We start from the raw sequence: 24,378 nt of genomic DNA on the forward strand, positions 1-24,378 counted from the left end.
CTTAGACAACTCCAATGTACGTCGAGAACAACGCTGTTCCTCTCATTCTATGACAAGACCAGGTGACGTTTTCCATCCCGACTTTTCCCTAGGCAAGGCTGCTTATTTCGACATTTCCGTGAGGAATTCGTTCACTCCCTCTCACCTTATTAATGCTGCCATAAAAGCTGGTGCTGCTGCTGAGGCTGGGGAAGTGGACAAAGATGAACGCCATCTTGCTAACGTTTCCAGTTATGGCTGTTTGTTTTACCCTCTTGTGGTGGAATCATACGGAGTGTGGGCTGCACATAGTCTGGAGGTGTTGAGATCAATTGTCAAGAAGTCTCTTCTATCATCTGGCTTGTCTCTGGGCCAAGCTTCCAGGCAATTTCACGAACAGTTATCTGTTCGTTTATGGCAATACAATTCAAGACTGATTAGTGACTATCTGCCTAATTATTATGACTTTTGTGCTTCCGTCCTTAGGGCGGATATGTGTTATCTGTGTTATCTGTATTCTAGACAAATATATAATATAATATATATATTATATATATATATATATATATATATATATATATATATATATATATATATATATATGTATATATATATATATATATATATATATATATATATGTATGTATATATATATATATGTATATATATATATATATATATATATATATATATATATATATATATATATATATATTTCTGCCGTTTAGTCTGCCGTTTGGTCAATTTACGTCGTTCTTTTGGGTTCTGACAGCATGTCCACCACGTCAGATGAAGATGAAGCAGTTGCTGAGGATAGTGTCGTTGATAAAGACGCCAGTCGTTCTCAACGCGGATGTGGCCGTTCTCTGAACAACGGTCGGTCTTCTTGTGAGCCGTCAGATGGTTGTTCTTGCCCCTTGTGTTATTGCTCATACTCCAACAGTAACTCGCTTTGGCAGCATATCAATCTGGAGCACATCTCGCGCTCTCATTTTCCCGCTGTGTCGTTTCTGTCTGCTCACGGGCGTCGTCTTTGTTCTGTTTGCGGCTTTGCCTATTCTGCACATTGGAAGATCTGCCGACGTTCTCAAGGCTCTGGTCGCGCAAGATGTGGTGGTGTGATGGTTGATCCGTCTTCTTCGTCGTGGTTTTCTAAGATGGCGTTAGAATATGAACAGGAAGGTGTGGACGCAGTTCTTCTTGATTCTGCTCATCCTGAAGATGTTCCTGGTGTGTCAAATGCTTCTATATCTGGTCCTTCTGCTGCTCAAGCATGCGATTTTGATGAGCCTGTTGTGGAAGCAATCAGGGCTGCATGTAACCTTGCGTGCCCCGTCCATCTTGAGTCGGTTTTGTTTGAAGCCTTGATGCAGGAAATTTCTTTGTTGCCAGTCAAGACTGTTGGTCACATTCCATGTTCAGTCCGCCCTGCTGTTGCTGAAGCCCTTGCCACAGAATTTAGGAATGCCACTCATCATGGTCTGTGGGGTTATGCACGCTTACACATGTTTGCTAAGGCTGTGTTGAGATGTCCACCAAGAGGAGGCAAGAAAAAGCGCGTTATAGTTAAGGCTATGTTACTCTCCCGGTTAGAACAGTGGACTTCTGGCAATCTTCTGGGTCTTTGGTCTGAGGCTAGACTTGATGCTGATTCCAGAAAGTCGATCTTTCCCAAGTCTTCTTCTGTTGAGCAAGCCAACCGAAAACGAGCATTAGCTTATGCCAGAGAGGGTCGTTACCGAGAAGCTATGCGTTCTCTTGGCTCTTTGGGTACTGTCAATCCCAACAACAAGAAGGCTCATGAAGAATTACGTCAGCGTCACCCTGCTCACGCTGTGCCAGGTCATACTGATGAGATTCCTTCTCCTCTGTCTGCCAGTTTGGATGCAGTTCTAGCTGCCCTTCAATCTTCTCCTCGTGGTTCCAGTCCTGGTGCTTCTCAATTAAATTCTCAACATTTGCTTGATGCTATTGGTACAACAACACCCTCAGCCAAGCATTGTCTGGAGAACTTGACATGCTTGATTAACTTTCTTCTTTCTGGTCGTGCAGACCCCAGAATAGCTCCCTGGTTGTGTGGAGCTCCTCTTACTGCTCTGCTGAAGAAGCAAGGTGGCATTCGCCCAATAGCAGTTGGTGAGGTTCTGCGTCGACTAATCAGTCGCTTATGCTGTTCTGCTGTGAAGGCAGACTTGCCAGACACTTTTTTGCCTTATGGTCAGGTTGGAGTTGGGGTCCCAGGAGGTGTAGACGCTGCCATACATGCTCTGTCTAGTTGTATAGCACGCTATGGGTCGGATCCTTCTCTTTGTTGCCTCAAAATTGATATGACAAATGCTTTCAATGAATGTTCTCGCGTTTCATTTTTGGGTCGTTTACACAAAGAGTTTCCAGCCCTTTTTGGATGGTCATCATGGTGTTATCACTGCGAAAGTATGCTATCCTTTGGCTCTTCATGGATTAAGTCATGCGCAGGAGTGCAGCAAGGGGATCCCCTTGGGCCACTTCTTTTCTCCTTAGTTGTTTTAGAGTTCTTGGATGAGTTGGGGCCATTACCTGATTTCAAGCTAAAGGTATGGTATTTGGATGACGGATTGTTCGTAGGTTCGCGTTCTTCAGTAGCTGGGCTGTTAGACCTCTTAATATCCAAAGGTCCCTCTTTTGGTCTGCATGTCAATTTGAAGAAATGTGAAATATTCTGGCCTTCGGGTGATCAGGAATTCCCTGCTTTCGCACCTGAAATTCAGCGAAGTGTTAATATCTATGGTGGTATTGACTTTCTTGGCTGTCCAGTATACGGACCTGACTCCTATGTTTGTGAGTTTGTTTCCCAACGTGTGGACAGGATTTTGAACTGGCAGGATCGTCTGTCAGCTTTGGAGGATCCCCAAGTGGAGCTTCATCTCCTGAGGAGTTGCTTGAGCCTCTGTAAGCTGAATCATATCATCAGAACTGTTCCTGGCTGCAGGATTGACGAAGTTTTGTTACGTTTTGACAGAGTGCTTCATCATAGCTTGGAGTCTTTGTCCTCTTCCTCTATCTCTGATTTGCCATGGAGACAGGCTACACTTCCTACTCGTTTAGGTGGTCTCGGTCTACGTGAGGCTCACAGATCTTCCTCTGCAGCCTTTGTCGGTAGTTGCAACTCCTCTCGGACTTTGTCTCTCCGCCTGCTCTTCACTCCTTCAATGCCATTTTCTCCACCTGATGGGTCAGATAGTATGTCTCCTACTTCCGTTTTCCCTGGCGAATTGGAATGTCGGCAGTGTTTGGCGGATCTTTTACCACCTAATAGTACGGCGCTATCTGTTAATTCCACGCAACATTCAATTCAACGAGCTTTAGATGACGCTTTGAAATCCAGCGTTAGGTCGTCTCTTTGTAGTTTGCGAGAACAAGCGCGTTTTAATGCTGTCACATTTCCTCATGTGGGGGCTTGGTTGAGGGCAATCCCTAACCCAAATCTCAGCCTGGCCATGTCCCCGCGTGAATTCGTGACTGCTTTGCGTTTGCGCTTAGGAGTTCCAGTGTTTTCACCTCCCCCACGTTCAATTCGCTGTGTCTGTGGCCATATTTTAGATGTCTTTGGTGACCACGCACTTGGCTGTAGCAGCTCTCTGCGAATCAGACGACATGACGCCTTATGTGACACCGTCTATCACTGGTTGCTTGTGGATAATTCTGGGGTACGAAGAGAGCAGCGGTGTTCTTCTCAATCCATGGACAGACCAGGTGATGTTTTTCATCCCGACTTCTCCAACGGAAAGGCTGCTTATTTTGATATCTCAGTGCGAAATTCATTTTCTCCCTCACATGTCATCAATGCAGCTGTAAAGGCTGGTGCTGCTGCTCAAGCTGGGGAAATGGAGAAAGACGAACGCCACGACTCAAATGTTTCCTCGTATGGTTGCTTGTTCTATCCTTTGGTTGTTGAGTCATATGGAGTCTGGTCAGAACATAGTCTTGAACTGCTGAAGTCTATTGCCAAGAAGTCTACTCTGTCTACAGGTCACAGTTTCAGCCGAGCTATTACTAACCTTCATGAACAACTGTCTGTGAAACTGTGGCAATACAACTCTCGCATGATAACTGAACATCTAGATGTTTTGTCTGTAGCAAGTGTTTGTAGTGGTGTTTTTCAGTAGTGTTCCGTCCATTGGGCGGTTATAATTTTAATAAAATATATATATATATATATATATATATATATATTTTATTTATATATATATTTTTTTTTTTATTTTTTATTTTTACATATGTATATATATATTATAACTAAATGTCCCATATGGGACAAACAAAAAACATACATGAAAGACAAGTATTATTACTGGATATGTCAAACAAGTGCACTACTATATATATACATATATATATATATATATATACATATATATATATATATATATATATATATATATATATATTGCTAGTCCCCTATGGGACCTATAATATAATATATATGTATAATATAAAAAAAAAAATATATATATATATATATATATATATATATATATATATATATATATATATATATATATATATATATATATATATATATATATATATGGCTCTGCTTTTACGCACGTTGTACTCAACTGCTTAGCGCACGCTACTATTATACGGGAGCGTGACTTCCAACCACTTCGTTGTTATTAATAATTCAACATGGCCACTGAGGATGATGTTCGTCTTCAGCAGTTAATGGATCGTGAGATACCTTCCTCACGTCAAGCTCTGAAAGACAGTCACAGGAACCTGGCCGAGCTCGCTAGTTATTGTGAGGCCAACTACGTGGATTGCACAGACAAGGCTACCGCACTAGAAGAAACCAAGAAATATGCCATACAGTCTCTAGCTAGCGTAGCTTATCAGATAAACATGTTGGCTACAAATGTCATGCAGATGTTGGAGATACAGACAGAGCAGTTAGGTCACATGGAGTCGAACCTGAATCATCTTGATCAGGTTTGTCTTTGTTTGTGGTGATATGTCGTTGGACGTTTCCATGTTTGGCTGTGTGATTGTAGAGTGTTGACAATTATAAAGAGAATGTTGCTCGGCGGAAGGTGGGCAGTCTGGCTATTTCCAAACACTTGACTAAGACGCCACACAAAGTTGCAGCACCTCTAGAGCCAGAAAAACCACAAAGGTAGCTAGGCCTACATCTGGTATTAACTTATCTACTGTCGTGATGTCATGTTTTACATGTCAACGGTTTTGTTGCACTATGGTGTCATTTATTGACTAAAGGGGTCTAATATATAGCTATTGACCTTGTGAATGAGCCTCTTGATCCTATCATAATTTCATATAGTTTTGAAAAAGTGTGACACAGGAATGGTAGAATTCAGGGACAGAGGTATCATCCAGGAAGAACACAGTAGCTACTTAAAACTGAATGAAATTCTAAGTTGAGGAGAGTTCCACAGTAACGTTTCACATTACGGCAACCTTGCTAGTCCAAACAGGGGCGTAGCGTGATCTCTAAAAGTGGGGGCTAGACCTCACGCTGCTACAGGATATGCCCGCTTACTGGCTTTTAATTAACTGATACCTTAAATCAGTGGCGCATCCAGACCGGAGAAATGGTGGTACAAACTTGGACAATTTAGCGAGGTTTCACTAAAAGTTTGTGAATACCGTAGTCAGGGTTCGAAAAACTTGTTGCCAAGTCACCATGCCGTAGGAATGGTAAACCGTGATGAAGGTGGACTTTCCAGATTTCCGAATTTAGTAGGAGCTTGAAAACTAGTACGGTGTAATCTGGGTACACAAAAACCTCAACTTTTCCATCTTGAATGTAAACTGCCTTCCCGTGTGTTCCGCGATCCTAATGCGCTGAAGCACATGCACAAGAAATGACACTTACCTGCACCTGGGAAACACATAGATAATTAATTAATTAAAGAAACCACATAATATGCTCGATTTTGACTGGCTTCCCGTATAATGGCGTGCATTCAGAAGTTACGAAACTTACGAAACTTGAAATGTGCAACAGAAGTTGAAGCCAGAGCAATTCTAGCCGAGACCGGGGAATACCAATATTCCCGGAAGCCAGCTACTAGTTTCTTGTCTCGGTGGCAACTAGATTTGCTGGCTAGGGATCTGATACCAGACAATGCTCCTGCAAATCTGCTTCCAGTAGCTGTGGAAGTACTTCACGGAGTATCCCGCTCTGTCATTTAAGATTTCTGGGGAGAACACTGCTTGAGCTCATGCTCAAATACATCAGTTACTTATTACATTGGTTGTGTTGGCTACTGTTGACATGCAGGTTTCACTATCAGCAAAGAATCTGTAGTTTTCAAGGAGGTTTCTTTCTAGAGAAGATAAGTAAAAGGGTGTGTATGTCGTGCACACTGATCTGGCTTTTAGTGAAGCATTTAAGAAACCAAAGTCGGTATTTATTTCACCATTAACAGTGAAATGGCAACACAGCGGCTTTAGAGGCCCTTTCTTGCTGGAAGTATGATGTTGCGGGAAAGGGTCTGACTACACAAGACCTAAAATGTCATGACCTAGCAAAAGATGACAAGCTTTCAGTAACCTTTTGTGTTTGGGCTTTATGGTATAAGCATAACGCCCATGCCCACGTTTCCACTTAAGGCGTAGCGGGGCACTATGCCATAAGATTGCTGGCGGCAACCCTGTGTAATATTGTTTTATCATCATATTACATGAGGCACAATGTGTGGTTTGTGGCTAGTTTTTGTGCTATGTACACGTGTGTGTATTTACCATTGCAAGCACCGGTATATGCATACCCATAGAATTTGGAGCACAATTAGATTAATTAATTTGTTTGACTTTGTTTTTACAGATACAAAAGAGTTCCTATTGATTATGGGATACTAGATGATATTGGTCATGGAGTGAAACCGACCAATGATGCTGGTAGATTATTTCAAGGAGGAAGAAGAGAAAGCAACACCAGCTTAAGGGTACATAGCATAGGAGCATTGTGTTAGTTTTTGACAGGGTTAAATTAGAAGAGGCAGTTGCCAGTTTAGTGCAACCTTTGGCACAAATCGATTACATGTACCACTCACACTCCATTGCAAAAGCTCAGGCTGTGACCTAGTTTTTACTTACTGTAAACCTAGGAAATCATGTGATGACTTAAATTGTGCGACCAATACAGTGTTCTCCCCAGGCATCTCAAGACGTGGCGGACTGCCATGCCTTGGCTAAATTTTACAAGGACACACCCAATCCCGCCATCCCTTGGCTAACGCCACCACGCCTTACTATCTATGTGTTAGGCAAGAAATGGGAGACCAGTAGTTTGGGTTCTCGTCTAGACGAATAGAACACCTGCTGTTGTTGTGGAAAGTCCAAAATCAACGTCATAGAGACCGCTATGTTCGAAATATACTTATAACATAGTTTGGAATCTGATCCAACGTCATTTGGTGGCGTATTCGCCCACATTCCAATTCGTATATGAGTCACGCCCTCGGCAGCCGTTTGTGCCATGGAGTCGTTATTGGTGCGTTGAGAGAATACAAAGTCGCAAGACAAAGTACATCAATGCGTCAAATTGTGTTGTTGAAGTGATAGCTCAATTTCTCGTTCTTCCAGTGGCGTTTTTGGCACCTACGGAAGCCGATCTGGGAGGCGTTACCCTACACAGGATGTAAGACAATGCACTGATTACAGACGTCAAAACGCACTTGAACGGCATCGGCCCAAAGCCAAAGTTAGCGAAAGCATTGCTCAGGTTAGTGTAGACACGTTCACAGTTTCGACTTGTAGATCTCGGCGAACATGCCAATACACTGCGCACGTCTCTAGCGTCGATATCGGCATGGAAAATTGCCATCGACTGCTTAGCGAACTTGTCTACTAGTGCTACGTTACTAACGAAAGCTATTAAAATCGATTTTGTGATTTGTACTGGCTTGGAATATATTGGGAGGCGCAGGTTTTCGACGCGCAGGTTTTCGACATGCAAATTAGAAAGTAGCCCGGATGAAAAGCTGGGCGCTAGAGGGATAATTATTGATAGCTTGCTTGTGTTGTACTCTATCCATGCATAGAATTGTTGTACAGCTAACATTTTAGACCAAATACAAGCACCCTACGTTGCTCACCGCAAAGCCAGGAAACTCCACTCAGATGACCACGCCCACGTTTTGAAACAACCACGCCCACAAGTACGTTTTCATTAAGTCACGCCTACACCACCACGCCTTTGATATATTCTGGGGAGAACACTGCAATACTAGTCATTTCATCTTTCTCTCATAGTTTTCTTGTAGATCCGTGTATGCTATGAACCCAGAATGAAGTTGAACATGCATCAAACATCTATGCGTAGAGGATTTCTTTGTTGACAATGTTGTAATTGTCATTGGTATGATGGTTATTAGTTGGTCAATATTAAACTGTTACTAGTATGCTTGAGTAAATATTCGAGCTGTCTTGTTGGGCAAGCCTTGGCAAGACTCTTCCTATGTATACTGTACTTTGTTGAGATGTGTGTGTGTTGGTACAAGCGAACGACCAGAAATGATGTTTATTTTGAGTCAATCACAGACACAATGGTTTATGATGTCACAATGCAGGTGTATCTATACTGCTAAAATTGACGGTGTTTGTATATACATACATACATACATATAATATATATATATATATATATATATATATATATATATATAATATGTGTGTGTGTATGTACTGTATGTATGTATGTATGTATGTATGTATGTATGTATGTATGTATGTATGTATGTATAAGTTCGATAACAAAAAAAAAAATGTATAAGTTTGATAGCCTGCTGGACTGGATCACCCAAGAGGCTAAAATTTGGGGTACAGGCATAACTCGGGATGAATAAGAACATAGGCAGGGTGGCATCGACCTCCAGCTTCAGTCTGGTTCCCTTTTGGGGGTGCAATGTAGAACGACACAATGCTGTTCGCCTTTCAAGAAGGAGACTGAATGCCCCTGATAGACTCCATTTACAGAAAGTTCTGTTATGTGAACTCTATCTCATGGCATAGTTTTGTTAGAGAGGAACCACTGACGGCAAGCTGGCAGATTTTCATAATATCTTAGCATTCATATATTCGTAGCAGTTGTTCATAAACGTAGTGATTCATTTGCAGTGGGCAAAGCTTAATTGACTAGGAAGTGAAGAGCGGGTGCGTGGGCGTTACACATCACAGAAACATCAATCGTTCTCGGTTACGAAATCGAAGACAACGGAGTAACTTATACCAATCAATTTCTCTCTGTATACTCACAGAAGTTAAGTTGCTTTTTGTTGGACTTCCCCTTTAACGTATATCTCGTTCACATCCATTTCTATTCTGGTCTGAAGAATTAGAATTCTCATGAAGAATTTCCTTCAGAGGTATCCTGTTCAATGATATCCCTTCTGATATTGATTATCTCAAAGTAGAATATACCGTAGAATGAGAAATTTTGGTGATTTAAAGGGGAAGTCCAACAAAAGTGAACTTAACGTGTATGAGTAGATCTTACCAAGACAAATCGATTGGTATAAGTTACTTCGTTATCTTTTCTTTTGTATACGAGAATGAGCGATGTTTCTGTGATGTGCAACGCCCACGCGCCTGGTCCGTGCTTTCTGGTGGATTAAGCTCCACCCATTGCAAACGAATCAATGCGCTTATGGATGACTGCTACGGATATATCGAGAATGCCGAATGTGAATGTGAAGATATTATGAAGATCTGCTTTCTTGCCGTCAGTGGTTCCTCTCTAGAGTAAAATGGTGTTGGTAGAGCTGTTTTTTCGCCAGACTTTGAAGCAGAATTCCTCAATACCAATGCCACGGCTTACCTAGAGAACGCGATTGTGCTTGAGTATTTGTTTATCTTTGTTCTTTTAATATCCGAAGAGAAGCGTTCAGCACGCTGTCTGGTGTGTGCAGAAGAGGATGATTCTATTTGTACATTCGGGATTGTAACCTTCTACCAATCAGCGGCAAAAGAAAGTGAGCAGACCGGATGTGAAAATAGGAACGTCCTCTGTAGCACACACCAGACGGCGCGCTGAACATTTCTCTTCGGGTATTAAAAGAACAAGGATAAACAAATACTCAAGCACAAGCGCGTACTCTAGGTAAATCATGGTATTGAGGAATTCTGCTTCAGAGTCTGGCGGGAAAACAGCTCTACCGACACCATTATATTTTTGCATTCACATTCGGCATTCTTGATATATCCGTAGCAGTCATCCGTAAACACATTGATTCGTTTCCAGTGGACGGAGCTTAATCGACCAGGAAGTGAGGAGCAGGCGTGTGGGCATTGCACATCACAGAAACATTGCTCGTTCTCATGTACAAATGTGAAGATAATGGAGTAACTTATACCGATCGAATTGTCTTTGTAAGATCTACTCATACAAGTTAAGTTCATTTTTGTTGGACTTCCCTTTAAGCGAATAAGTAAAGACAGAACAACATCACTCGCCTAACACAATGCTAACCGACCATTTACTATTTAGGTAGTGCTTGTTACAGTACATGCTGTAAATCAAGTATATTTCGGAAGTGATTTAATTTGAAACCTGCCAGAAGGCAGTACCATACTGCTGCAGTACAGTGTGTAGTATGTCGCAGTAAGAATGATGGAAATGTGAGGCACAACTTTAACACATGCGTAAGTTGTACGTACATTTTGAAACGACAGAAATTCCCACGTGAGTGAACTTCCACGAAGCATGTCACTGATCGCGTGGCTGAAAAGCAAGAATTCTACAATTTCGTAAATTGCCGTTTCGCCAGACCCAAATGAGGAGGTTAGTCAAGAGTCTGTTGTGATATTTGAGAAAGCAACATTGGAGAGTGCAAATCATGAGTACTAGTGTACATAGTATATACATGTATGTATAGTATATAGGCATGTATAATTAATTTGCTGATTTCTAGAAACTTAGGAAGCAATTCAATTTAGTAAAGTGGTCGGTCCTTATGAAATTTACGAAATTAAAGTGACTTCGAAATATACTTTATTTGGAGTACTTGAACTCTTACCTCATATGGCTTTGAGGAATGCTGGTTGTATAAAATGAGGTGTAATGGATATATTTCAGTGCATCAAAAGTTGATATTAACACTAGATATACAACTCTTGTCAACACAAGTAATTTTTATCTTGGGCTCTAAATTCTTAATGCATAAAGTGCAGTTGCAAGGTTGTTGCCGGATTTTTTCAAGGTGTAGCAGGATGACATCATTACGTCTAATTTGGGGATCGACGCAGAAATAGAGTGTATAGGTACAGTTTTTTGAACCACTTGTCTTGTTTATGGCAACCAGCCCATAGAAAGTGAGAAGGGTGCTTCAATGATGAAGAGATTTGGTTTCTTTAGTGCTAAAGACCAGATTGGTATGCATGCCTCATCTTGTTGTGATGATGTAAGCTCCAAGCTCTCCCAGATATGTACCGCTTAAAGTGTGCAAGTAGGTTTCCTCATAGATGACAATCGACTGCCATGAAACAAGAGAAGATAAGTAAGTGAAGGGGTGTGCATAGTGATCTGGCCTTTAAGTGTTTAAGAAACCAAATCTGGTATTTAGTTCACCCATTAACGGTAAAGCTGTAACACAGCGACTTCAAAAGAAGTTTGCCAGATCCTTTCTTGCCCGAAAGTATGAGACGGCAGGAAAGGGTCTGGCTATACGAGACTAATCTGCCAAGACAAGTCATAACCTAGCGAAAGATGATAAATTTCCAGGAACGCTCTATGCTTGGGCTTCATGTTATAAGCATAGCGGCCATGTCCATGTTTCCACTTTAGGTGTAGCGGTGCTACGCCTTGAGATCGCTGGTGACAACACTGAGTTACGACTGATTGATGAAGTTTTTTCTAGGTTGATGATGTGGAATTTTTTGTAATTGAGTTTTACTTTCTTGTTGTAGATTCGAATAGCTACTGGTTCAATGCGGAGCAATGTCTCAGCTCCGATGCCACCAATTGCTCCTATGGCTCCTCCTGCTCCCAAAGCTCCTACTGCTCCAGTTTCATCATCTTCATATGATATAGGCAATTCATTTGCTCTTCCTTCTCCACCACCTCCTCCAGGACTACCTCCATCTGGTCCTTCTAATGCATCATCACCACCGCCGCCGCCGCCACCACCACCACAGCAACAACAACAACAACAACAAGCTGGTACAGTATATATTTTATTTGAAATACTAACTGCTTTTGCTTTCTCTTTATCTACTTATCCATTTGTCCACTAGATTATCTATGAGTGTCTGTTTGACTGCCTGTCTTGGTGTTTGTCAGTGAATACTTTTGCATGTGGAAGCAGTACTATTGTTAAGGGTTTGTAAATAGCTGGACAAACATTTTGTCGTGCTTGCATAGACAGGTCAGTTCTATGTAACCAGACTCAAGTTCTTTATAATTTTTTGAACTCAGATATTGCAACGTAGATTATCAAAGACTCAAGAGGTGTTCTACTACACAAGTCTGGTCAAACAGTAACTTTCCTGTACATGCAAGTCTGGCACAACGTTTTCCAGTTATTTGTAAACCTTTTAATTGCTACCTTTTTCATTTGCTGTGCAAACTAGAATTAAAACTTTTTCCAGTGTGTGAAATAGTCTTTGACTGACCACCGGACATCATGTCCCTGTCAATTTAGAATTTGCAGAACATTAGAAACATCTGGTCAGATATTCCAATCGTGGCGAGTACTGCTTATCACTTTGCAATTAATCATGAAAATTGGTTCCATCACTGGCACGAGTGTGGGCGTGCATGCGCACACACACACACACACACACACACACACACACACACACACACACACACACACACACACACACACACACACACTCCAAGTGTAGTGTCACATAGCCAGACCCTTCCCCGCCTACATCCACCGGCAAGAAATGGTCTGGTGAACAGCCTTTGAAGTTTTCGTTCGCTGCACTCAATTACTTTCCTGCATTCCGGGGACTAAAGACCTCTTTAGTGGTCGACATTGATGCCTAAAGAAAACGACTAAGCACATCAACGGACACACGATAACGATTGCAATTGCCCACCTAGCTAGCACATATGAATCATATTATGGTTTCTATTACAGCGTGAAGATGCACGTGAGAAAGAAAAACAGCCTAGTAGTACACACCGTACGGACATGTTAAGTCTTTGTTTGGGCGTTGCAGGCATTGTAGCAATCGCTGCTCTAATAGCGACTAGCTGTTACTGTTGTAGCTACGTTTCACCAGCAGCTTCCACCGGTGACTTTGCATCGACAGCGAGCGCCTGCACTTCAGAAATCGATCACATCGTTGATGCGCGGTGACACTGACACCGGTTGTACGTAAGCTCACACACAACTTCGATGTCCGTACGGTGTGTACTCCTAGGACGTCTTTCTTTCTGTCACACATACATCTTTACTCTGTACTAGATACCATAATATGATTTCTATGTGCTAGCTAGGTGGGCAATTGCGATCGTTATCGTGTCTGATCTCATGCATAAGCACATGCTTAGTTGTTTTCTTTAGGCATCAATGTTGACCACTAAAGAGGTCTTTAGTCCCCCCCGGAATGCAAGAAGTAATTGAGTGCGGCGAACGAAATAGTAGCGTGTCAGTTTGCTTTGAACTTGGCCAGCATTTGTTTCTCTTTATACTTCGATATATCATATTGCCTACACATTAAATTGATGTGTTGTTATTAAATCGATGTGTTGTCATTCTTGAAAAATGTCCAAAATAGGCAAAATCACTTCGTTGTCGGCTGACTCGTTCTCTCGCAAACAGCGGTCAGGGAACCCAAGGACAAATAGATTACCTAGCATGTTTGGCACATGTACAACTTACATGTAAGATTCCTATTGGAAAACGTCAAATAGTTTAATTCTTAGGCGCACATCTTGATAATTAAGCTACGAGCGTAAAAGAAGGACACCACAATGAATGGTGGACTGCTTTGCAAGAAGCTCACTCTAAACGGATTGAATTAACTTTCGGTCTGTCTGTTGGTATGTCGCTATGTTTGTACGTACCTATCTATCTATCTATGTTTGTTTGTAAGCGTGTGTCACCCTCAGGGAGTTTGTCGAGCCAGTCAGCAATCGTTTTGGGACGCGTAACGTAGGTGACGCAATACTAACTTGTCAGCGTGAATCACTCTCGGGAATTTGTTGAGCCAATCAGCAATCCTTTGGGAGACCAACAATGGGTGACGTAACAATCCCGTGCATTATGACGGGAAAGCCGAGCTGTTGTAAACCTCCATTTTATTGTCAAACTGTTGTCAAACCGAGAAGCACAGAGTAAAGTTCAGGTAATAGTTGTATGCGTTTGTTACTTTTTACAAAAGAATCGCAAAACAAACGAATTCATCGTTCTTCAAGAAGCCAAGTTAGGGTCCCATGGGACCATGCATCTAGCCAAGCACCGTTGCATGTGCGCCACCAGCATGTCATCCGCGATCTTTAAGAGAGCAATATGTTCTAAGTAGGACTGATGATGAATGATCGACATCATTTTGCAAGAACGATTCTTAGGAAACGTTGACGCTGCTTTCTTCTGGATCCGGTCGCTAGATGTACATGATGTCGCCTCACGGTATTTTCTAAGCAGCTAGGAGACGTACATCGATCTCTAGCTACAACGAAATAGCGGAACGAAAGATGGCGACAGTGAAATAAAAGCATGATAATGATGTCCACCTCAATAGTTAATTAATTTATTAACTTCCAGTAATACAATAGCGCTATACATGCAGATTTGAGACATAACGTAGATAATAAGTTCGCTCCATACAAGAGTTGCGTAGCTGTGTGAATTCGAAGTATTGTGGGACATTGATGGTATTTAGTTAATTATCTTTAATCACATTGATAAACCCATGTGTTTTCAAAGACTTGCCGTTTACATTCTAGCAACAATTAAGTTAATGATTAATTAATGATAATGACAATAAATAAACAAAATTTAATAAAATTTACATTGATATTTACAATAAATACACACACACACACACACACACACACACACACACACACACACACACACACACACACACACACACACAGCGTCGCTTCTGTCAGTTGTGCTGAATTCGAAGTATCTATAGTGTGAGACATTGATTTAGCTAATTATCTTTAATCACATTGACGCATCCCTGTGTTTTCAAAGAATTATACATTTTAGCAACAAGATAATGATTAATTAATGATAATGAAAATAGATAAAAAAATTAAAATTTGCATTAATATTCACAATAAACAGACACACACACACCCCGCGTGCACGCTCGTAGCTCTGAAGCGATGGTGTAAACACAGCTTCATTTACTAGTTCATCTCCAAGACATCAATCAAAGTCTGTACTAAACACGTGAAAATGCATTTCTAGTACTCGGATGTATTCCTGTCGGAAGGTTTGTTTGCATAGATCGGCAGGCAGAGTAAGTAAATAAACTTATAACAGTGGTTATTTCATTCAAATAAGTAATCGACCGCATTTCTTGAATTTTAAGCACTTCTACTGTAGTCTACACGAGGTTTTTTGAAGTCGCCCAACAAGGCACCTAGACTTGCCACACAGTTTGTGTCACTGTCGACCAGATGCTAAAGGTTTTCTCTCAATGTTCGCAGTTGCTAGTTGGGAAACATTGCAGGAAGCTGCATGCAAACATATGGTGCGATCGATTTCCTGTCGGAAATTTCATGAAGGCCCAATGGGTGGTTACCATTGCCTAGGTTACCAGACCTATACAAACAGAACTACCCTGAGTAGGCTCTTTTCTACAATAATCGAAGGTAATCCTAGTGTCCAACAGAATGGTATAGAAAGTACTACTGATGAGCAGCCTCTGTTTTTGAAACGACTAATGGTTAATTAAAGTCACTTCATTACTGATTGAGGTGCAGCAAAGTACCAACAACTAATCTAGAAAAATGTATTATCTGTCAGACAGAATAGAAAATCACTTTATATAAGCGACGAAATGAGAATCTCAGTCAGTGCCTATAACGTTGAAATCCGCAGAGAAGTTGTTGAGTGCAGCTTGTCTTCGGAATGAGCAACGTATTCGTATATATTTAATGCGAAAACCAAGATCTCATAGCAATTGAAGTACGCTACCATCGATCCTGTTATGCTACATTTACGCATCCCAGCCGAATTCAGTCAACAAGCGTACGTATACCTGAATGACCAAGCATCAGTCGAAGACGACGCTTTTGAGAAGTTGTCACATGAAGACAGCATTATCAAGGGTCACAAGTGCTAAAGGCGATCTTCTGAAACCCTTGCTAGTGAAATATCTGGGGAAATAGCAAAGGCGGTCCTTTGAGCGGATCAAGCTATCTTTGCAAGGCTGTGCATCCTAGCTCACAAAAATCATTGGCATTCTATGGACATGAGAGAAGTATTAAAATGTCCTATTCCCTTGGTCCATTGCCTCTGTCACTTTCAACTTCTGATGGTCTGTTAATTAAAACCAATAAAGTGAAGCACCTCTATGCATCTCTTGGAGCAACGTCAGTCGCCTCTAGAAGAGTTTCCTACTGTTGCCATGTGGGTCTAGTACGAAATGGCTGTTTTTCGGTCGATGAATGTTGCTACCTTGCCTGGAACGTTTGCAGAACTCGCTGAATACGTATTTTCTATTGTTGCTCACAATCTTTGTTCTCCCAAATTTTGTGCAGATTGTGATCAGTGTCCTGACATGAACGAGATAGATGCACGAGCAAAGTGGTGAAATTCGACTACAAATCACTAGTGGTTTACAGAAATGCATGTCCTCAGCAGTGGTCCACGTTTCTTTCAGTCGGACTTAATAATTAACAAAGTCGAACTGGTACTGTTTCTCACAGACAAATGGAACAAGCTTAAATTTGTGTCCAGATTAGATGATCGTTCATTTTATGTTTGTGTAATGAGCTAGAGTGTAAGCATGAGGAAGCAGATACATGCTTGTGTGTTGCTAAATGTGCTTCTCACGCAGCACAACTAGGGTACAAGACCGTCGTGATAATGTCAGCTGACACAGACGTAGCGGTCTTGGCGTGTGTGCGTATTCTACCAATATTTCATCAAACATTGTCTTTCAAACAGGAACAAAAATTGCTGTCATCTACTTGACATTGCTGCCATCGGTAAATGCCTTAATGATAGCATGTGTGATGCACTGATTGGATTTCATGCATACACCAGCTGCGACTCGACAAGTGCTTTAGCAGGAAAAGGAAAGAAATTAGGGTACAACATCATTACTGGCGAGTCAGCAGCTGCACAGTCTGCTTTTAGTAGCCTTGGACAGAACTTTGAAGTATATACCTACAGGCACAATCTTTGGTCTGGAGGCTTTCACTTGTCAACTTTATGAAAAGAAGAGTTATGATTCAGTTAACGAAGTACGCATATTTATTAAAGATAACCATAGACTAATTAATTATGCATTTATTTTATTTCAGGTTTGGTACCAACTCTTTGTTCCAGGTCAGCACAAGCATCACAGTTGCCGCCTTCAAATGATGCACTCAAGCAACATATTCTTTGTGCAAACTACCAAGCTGCTGTGTGGCGAAGGGCACTCATTGTGCAGTCAGACATTCTGAACCCTCATAATCATGGCTGGATACACATGCAGACCAACAATGGCCTACGACTTCATCATTGGATGGAGAAATTACTAGCACCGAGAGCTGTGGAGATGGTTAGTTGCAACTGCAAAACAGGCTGCACAAGTCCACGATGCTCTTGCCGGTCGTTTGGGCTGATTTTTGTGGCTGCATGCAGAATTTAATTGTTGTAACTGCATGGCCTCAACAAGATGGCACACACGGTACGGATGAAAATAAAAGATCAAGACTCCTGTGGTAATGACGGAAGAAAGTAGCTGACCAAAGAAACTAATTATCTAGGAGTTATTAGAGTTGTCTGAGCTATAAATACACGTTATTCCTGTCATAATAAACCAATCTGGGTTGGCAAGGTTATCACGTGATACACCATCGTAAATCTTTCATTGACGTTTTTAGGGGTACACAATTTTGGGAAGGTTTGGTAGGAACTATACATAACTATTTCTTTCATTTCCAGTCTTGATGGTTGCGAAACAGCAAGAAATACCAACAAGCCTTGACATTCAGACTATTGTACGCGTGAGATACGGCAATACATAAAAGACATGATTACGGCACTTTCGGACCTTTTGTCGTGATACCAACAAGTTGAAATTGTCTCTAGAGAGCAAGAACGTTCTAATGAAGTGAGAAATAAATATTGGCCGATGTTCGGAACGAAACTTCAAAGGCTGTTCACCAGACCATTCTCGCCAGTGGATGTAGGCGGGGAAGTGTCTGGCTAGGCGAGACTGCTCCAAATGATCCACACACCTGCATCACATTCAGTCAGAATTTGAAAATTTCAAGGTGTACGTGTTCCTTATGGTTGACAAGGTCAGCTTCCTCTAGGCCACTAGCCAGTAGGCTAATTGTCATATTGTGATATACCACCTGCTAAGGCTATATGCCACAGGCTTACATCACAGGGCATATAGGTTGTTGTTACTTGACTGCTTCACCTTCTTAGATCAGTTTTGTTTGAATTGATACTGAGAACAAAAGATGCTGTTAGAACTAGTCACGCCTTTCACTCTTGCTGATCACTACTAGTAGAGACAAAGAAATGGCCCTGATGTAACAATACAACGCTGCTACAGTAGCTAGACTGTTAGGAAAGAACAGTAGCACACTTTGTTGACGACAGAAAGCATTTGCTTAGATCTTAACAAAAAACAGCCATGTTGTCCGAACAGTGTGTAGTTGTCTCAGCTGGGTTTACTACAAACTAGCCACTGCCAACTAACGATTTGTGATTAGTCGGCACCTGAAAAATTTAGTTACTAAGAAGGCTGTTGTTCGTTTGCTTGTGAGCTGCTTCTGCAAGTGGTGTTGTTTGTGAGCATGCTGTTTTATGTTCTTCTAACTGATTGAGGAAAAGGGTTGTGTCATTGCATTGTTTCTACAAATGAGTTGACAGGTGTAGTGCTATGGAAGTGGTTCATTTTGGAAGTGGGGAACAACATGGAAGCTGCTTACCCCACACATGTTGATATGAGCACATGGCTTTGAGGAATAGGCAGGAGAAGCAAAAGCTGTACTAAAAAATTCTTAGATGCTCAAGGTGTTGTTTCATGCATTGAATATATGTTGATCACTGCGCATTCACAGAAGGAGGTATGGTACAGGGGCATCCGAATAGTTTCCTGTTTTAAAATCCATGAATCCTTGTCAGAGTTCTTACGAAATTGCATATATGTGTACAATGACAGCATCATTGTCGTCTAATCCCATGCTTTATCCCTCCTCTTTCCGCTCGCCTAAGTTCTGTATTTATTGTATCTTCATTGGCAAACCTTCTTCCTCTTAGTGATTTTTGGCTGCATTGATGAAGAAGTAAGAGTTGCATGGTGACAAATCAGTGGAATATGTAAGATGTGCTAATATTTCCCAACCTCAACCATGAAGCATGTCGACCAGGACCACAGAATTCTTTCTGTGAGGAGTGGCATTATCATGCAACATAAGTGAGCCTCTCTCCAGAATGTCATACCTCTTTTCATATGTCCAGATGTATTTTGTTCTGATCACATGCTCGTAGTAGTCTCCACTAATTAACTTTAGCTTTGTCTATAATAATGCCATGGATATCATGTGCATGGCATTCGGGGCACTGCGACGTCTAACAGCATTTAGAAGACGTAGAGGGCCCTTTACTGCATCATTTATTCAGCACTTTGTTGCTTTAGTTCAGACTCGAATGAATAGACCCACGTCTCATCCTTTGCTACAATTTGAAATGATGGACATGTTGCTGAGAAAGTTGCACTCGCTCTCTTTTGGCTACTTTGCAGCAACTGTTCTCTTCCCAAGATTGTCTCGAAGAATTTGATGAGCAGTGTTGTGAGAGATGTCCATGATTGCGTCTATCTACTCGCACGTTTTGTCAATCTTCTGTAACTAGTTTGACACTTGAAACTGTTTCGGGTGTTGTTGTAATCAGAGGCCTCCCACTTTACGGAGCATCAGCAACATCAGCTCTGCCCAAAAAAACGTTTTTATTCACGTTGGAACTGTGTTATAGGATGAGCATAATCCTCCAGAGCAAGACACATTTCTTGGTGGATTTCTGTTGGCGTCTTCTTCCACAGTTGTAGGAATTTGATGAAAGTTCTTATTTCATCTCGCTTAAACGAGTGACGAGTGGTCGTAACATCCATCTGTAAGACTTGAAATCACTTTCGCAAACTATCAGCTGCAAGAATCCTGCTAAATTTGGCCAATCAATGCATAAATGGTGTATCATTAGTGTGTTAGTTGGACACTTTGAATGCACCAGAAAGAGCTACACTTTGTACACAATACAGGAAACTTTTCAGATGCTACAGGTATTTGCACTTGAAGCACGGTTGCGTGCAACTTGTGATTTTTGTAAGTTTTGGTCGACATCCAGCAATGGTTGGCCATTGCTGTACTGTAGGTGGTGATGTTAGCAAGAAATAGATAACAAGAAGGAGACTGGGAAATGTAAAGAAACTTGGGTAGCATGTGTTGACACTAAATAAGTCCAAGCCACTTGCATCAGAGCAAAATTTGATAAACCAGGAGCCAATAGCCACATCCACAACCAATAAGCCTGATATACCATTCTGATTAGAGGATTGAGAGTTGGTAGACTGTTTGAATAGTGAATGTTTCTAGCTGGTCATTTTCCTACAAACCTGGAGTGCATTTTTTACCTTTTCTGACTTCTGAAAGATCTGAAAAAGTGAGGTGTTTCTTTACCCTCTTTGGAAGAGGGCAGAAGTGTTCACGAGACCTCTTCTGCTCTTCTGACTGAAACTCAGAAGAGGCAGTAGAGGAAAACTTTCGCATGCACAGTTTGTATGCTTTGCACACTAATGACAGTGGTGACAATCACTGGTGTCCTAGTAGAGTGGAAAGTGGCAGCAGAGAAGGGAATGGATGTCTTTCATGAAGTCTTTGACAGCCCAGGGATCCCCATCTCTGGAGAGACAAGAGATGATCACGATCGAGAGTCTGCCTGTAGTGCACAGTCAAGTAACAAGCATTTGGCTCGTATAGAAAACTTTTATCTATTCTGTTTCTTTTATGTATACTGCGCAATCGTAATCTCTTTCGACCTCGACCTCTTCTGAGTGTTTCAGTGAAAACACCTCTTCTGACTTTGTTGGCTCTGCCAGTTAATTTTCGGGAGACTCTTCTAGAAGAGCCAGTAGAGACAAAGAAATGTTCCTCTAGGTAGAGTCTTGAATGTCACACCAATGATAGTAGCCAGAAAAAAGGTCTATTGAGTAGGAACTTATTAACCCGAGGTGGAGCCTCTGGTTACAGTAGTGAGTCTTGTTAATTAACGGCAACAAAATCAACAATCTTGATTACAGTACTGAAAGAAGCATCGTAAGTTACAACAAATGTGACGTTTCCTCACAAGATTAGAAAGGTTTCCTGAAAATCAAGAAGGGGCTCACTCACCAGGAAATGCGGAGTGAGGGTTGAGGGGCTCAAGCTCCCCTCAACTTGGATTGACTGGATGAGAAGCAATGTTAGTAGTATACATATAAAGAATTGCTGTCAGACGTACACAAATTGCTGCCCCTATACCTCACCCTGCTGATATTGTCAGCTATGTCAGAGAGAACACTTTCTTCTGTATGTTGCTTGAAGACTTTCTTATGGAGTCGCATGACACAGAAAGACTGAATAAGCTGGGTTTACATTAAAGACATTAGGAGGTGTTACGTGCTCTTGCGTTTCTTATGTCCTTGTGTGTCTGTTGACATTTGAAATGGCGAATGCCAAAGAGGAGACAGATGGACACCTAAAGATTTGCAGGAGTATACTCGGTTTCTATTTTTGTGTCTTGCATCTTGCATTTTATATCAACTTTATTTGTGGAGGAATGATAGTCCCATATTTTTTGATAGAAAAACCTCTAATTGAGAGCATTCATTTATATCATTGTATTGTGTACAGTGCTGAGACGCATTTCTTGTATTAAATTGTGATAGGTTCCATGCTGGATCTTTTTGGCGGGGACTGGAGCGACTCATTCTCTCTTCCTTTTTCTTTGTTGTCATTTTCGACACAACACAAGCGCTAAATTACAATGTTGCAAGTCAGGAAAGGCCAGAGTGGTAACCAGGAAACGCAAACGCATTTAATTTAAATGCAGATTTAATCATGTGAAGAGAAAAACGGTGCAAGAAGAAGCAAGACGCAAAGACATAATACGCGAACGCAAACACGTTCAGGTTTTACGTGTTTAATGTAAACCCCGCTTAACTGTCTTATGCTTTATGTTCTCAAGGAACTTAGAGGCAGTATAGATGTTTGTGCTGTTGCGAAAGACTTTGTGTTAGCTGCATGTCGATAGTCGTGCGTGGCATTTGGGAAGCAGTTAGTTTAGGCAGTGGCTGGTGTTGCGGCAGCTGGTCGTCTAAACTGCCAGGCTAGAGGTCAAGCACGTTCTGTTAAGACTGGATGCTACCGCTCCTACGAATTTGTCGCAACTTCTATTGACAACGCAGGCAAGGACGGTGAACAGTATTGCTCCCCTTTGCCCTAGAGCCTCCATTTATACCAATCGGCACAGTATGGAAGTGCAAAATCAGGTTGGAGATACTGGAGTCACGCCAATAGTTTTGGCGCGAGTATCGAAACTTGGGTGTGGGTTAGATGATGTGGCGAGCAGACTTGTGTAGATGATGACATGACATTAGCAGATGACGCACCACTAGAGTAGGACATCCCAAACTCTGGCGAAACGCTGTTTTCTGCTTCATGACTGTCTGACTGTAGCCTCGACACTAGGCCACCTTCTCCTTACGTGGTGACGTAACGTGCGTCATGTTACATAGGGTTCACATGAACGGAAACAAAGTTGCCACTGTAAGGCAAAGAATAACCTAGGGAAACATGTCATGTGATGGCTTTTTCATACTGTGATTGGTTGTCCAAACATTATGTATTCAATTAAATTAGCTTAATTATTATTACTACTAGGTGGTGCCTGTGAAGTCAGTTATTTAATTAGCAATAGATTAGTGGTCAGAGAAGAAATGGCTGTGAGATCATGGCGATTGAAGCACAATAAAATGAATAAAACCTTATGTTTCTGCGTGCACACAGCACTGGTTTTGCTTTGTGAGTGAAATTCTACTACCTGTGCCTTCAAAGATTCTGTGAATAGATGTCTTCTCAGGACCTCTGCCATCCAAAGAATTGTGCAAGCACAGGCACAGACTACATTTCTACAATTGCCGTTAGCGTGGCAATTGTTTGTTGATTCTTGAAATTACTTAGACCCACATCATCCTCACAGTTTAACAGAGTTTCCTGTTCTGCTCATTTGCAGCCGGCTGTCGTTTGATCTGCCACAGCTGGAAACGGTTTTCCCAGGTTGACTTACTTACGGAATGAGAGAAGGTAATGATGATGAACCAGGAGGAGCTCACTTTATTAATTAATTTAAAAAGATTATTGATTAATTGGGTAATGAGTCACGAAGGTATTTATGCATAATGTGTCTCTAGGGCATTCTTTGCCTTACAGTGGCAACTTTGTTTCAGGTCATGTGAGCCCCACATATAATCGCGCGTGTTACTCTACCACACAACATAAGGCGAAGTTGGCCTAGTGTTGAGCCTAGCTGGACTGTATGTGCATGTGCAGAGGGCACGTCAGAGGCGTTGTCATTGCGCATGCACCATTGACACGTAATGGAGCCACTTCGTTTAGTTTATGGATAAAATTAGGCACTATAAGGTATCATAGAAGTGACACTTTATTTGATTATAGTTTATGTACAGATTATAGTGCTGACTTTGTACTTTCCAATTCAGTCCCACACTTACTAGTTATTGTATGGGCACGTCAAGGATATTGTTGTTATTCCTTTGAGGGGAGTGGCAGGTAAAGCGAGATAATTACGGGGGCCAAGCCAAGGTAATTATCAAGGCAATTAGCTGCCGCTCACCCGAGGCGGAATAACAGCGATATCCGAGATTCGCCCATACGATCATGCAAGGGCATTGGTTGGTTTGAATTACAGTTCAGTTTGAGCTGTGAGTACGTAAACCTTACTTTTCCTTGTTTGTCAGTAACCATTCTGTAACTAATTTGATGGAGTCTAAAGCTGGATTTACAATATGCGAATGCTTGAGCGTCTCATACGTCATGTCATACTAAATTCAAATTGTAAATGGCTCGACGCGATGCACACGATGTGATGCATCCAAATAGAACCGAGTTCTATTTGAGTGTCAAACCGGAAGCTGAACACTTTGCTTCGGAAGTAACACCTAGATCTCGGCCAATCACAGCCAACTAAGAATGCACCTGGC

The 24,378-nt window shown here is 41.6% G+C and overlaps 3 protein-coding genes across 3 annotated transcripts; all 3 read left to right on the forward strand.

The window, feature by feature from the left end:
- The first annotated feature begins 708 nt into the window (after positions 1 to 708).
- LOC134178581 (uncharacterized) lies at positions 709 to 3,082 on the forward strand. Its single transcript, XM_062645452.1, has 2 exons — positions 709 to 2,998; positions 3,064 to 3,082. The coding sequence occupies exons 1-2, from the start codon at positions 753 to 755 to the stop codon at positions 3,080 to 3,082; spliced, it is 2,265 nt and encodes a 754-aa protein (XP_062501436.1). The 5' UTR covers positions 709 to 752.
- On the forward strand, positions 2,970 to 4,151 carry LOC134178660 (uncharacterized). Its single transcript, XM_062645544.1, has one exon. It carries the CDS (start codon positions 3,168 to 3,170, stop codon positions 4,122 to 4,124), a length of 957 nt encoding a protein of 318 aa, XP_062501528.1. The 5' UTR covers positions 2,970 to 3,167; the 3' UTR covers positions 4,125 to 4,151.
- Positions 4,152 to 4,643: 492 nt separating this feature from the next.
- LOC134178866 (abl interactor 1-like) lies at positions 4,644 to 12,736 on the forward strand. Its single transcript, XM_062645773.1, has 4 exons — positions 4,644 to 4,947; positions 5,010 to 5,131; positions 6,806 to 6,926; positions 11,887 to 12,736. Exons 1-4 carry the CDS (start codon positions 4,648 to 4,650, stop codon positions 12,211 to 12,213), a joined length of 870 nt encoding a protein of 289 aa, XP_062501757.1. The 5' UTR covers positions 4,644 to 4,647; the 3' UTR covers positions 12,214 to 12,736.
- The last annotated feature ends 11,642 nt before the right edge of the window (positions 12,737 to 24,378 follow it).

This window comes from Corticium candelabrum, chromosome 4, assembly GCF_963422355.1.
Source record: "Corticium candelabrum chromosome 4, ooCorCand1.1, whole genome shotgun sequence".
NCBI classification, from domain to species: Eukaryota; Metazoa; Porifera; class Homoscleromorpha; order Homosclerophorida; family Plakinidae; genus Corticium; species Corticium candelabrum.

Coding starts and splice junctions, on each gene's coding strand:
- LOC134178581 (XM_062645452.1), top strand. CDS start 753: ATGTCCACCACGTCAGATGAAGATGAAGCAGTTGCTGAGGATAGTGTC.
- LOC134178660 (XM_062645544.1), top strand. CDS start 3,168: ATGCCATTTTCTCCACCTGATGGGTCAGATAGTATGTCTCCTACTTCC.
- LOC134178866 (XM_062645773.1), top strand. CDS start 4,648: ATGGCCACTGAGGATGATGTTCGTCTTCAGCAGTTAATGGATCGTGAG. Junction 5,132..6,805: donor GAGCCAGAAAAACCACAAAG/GTAGCTAGGCCT, acceptor TTGTTTTTACAG/ATACAAAAGAGTTCCTATTG. Junction 6,927..11,886: donor AAAGCAACACCAGCTTAAGG/GTACATAGCATA, acceptor TTCTTGTTGTAG/ATTCGAATAGCTACTGGTTC.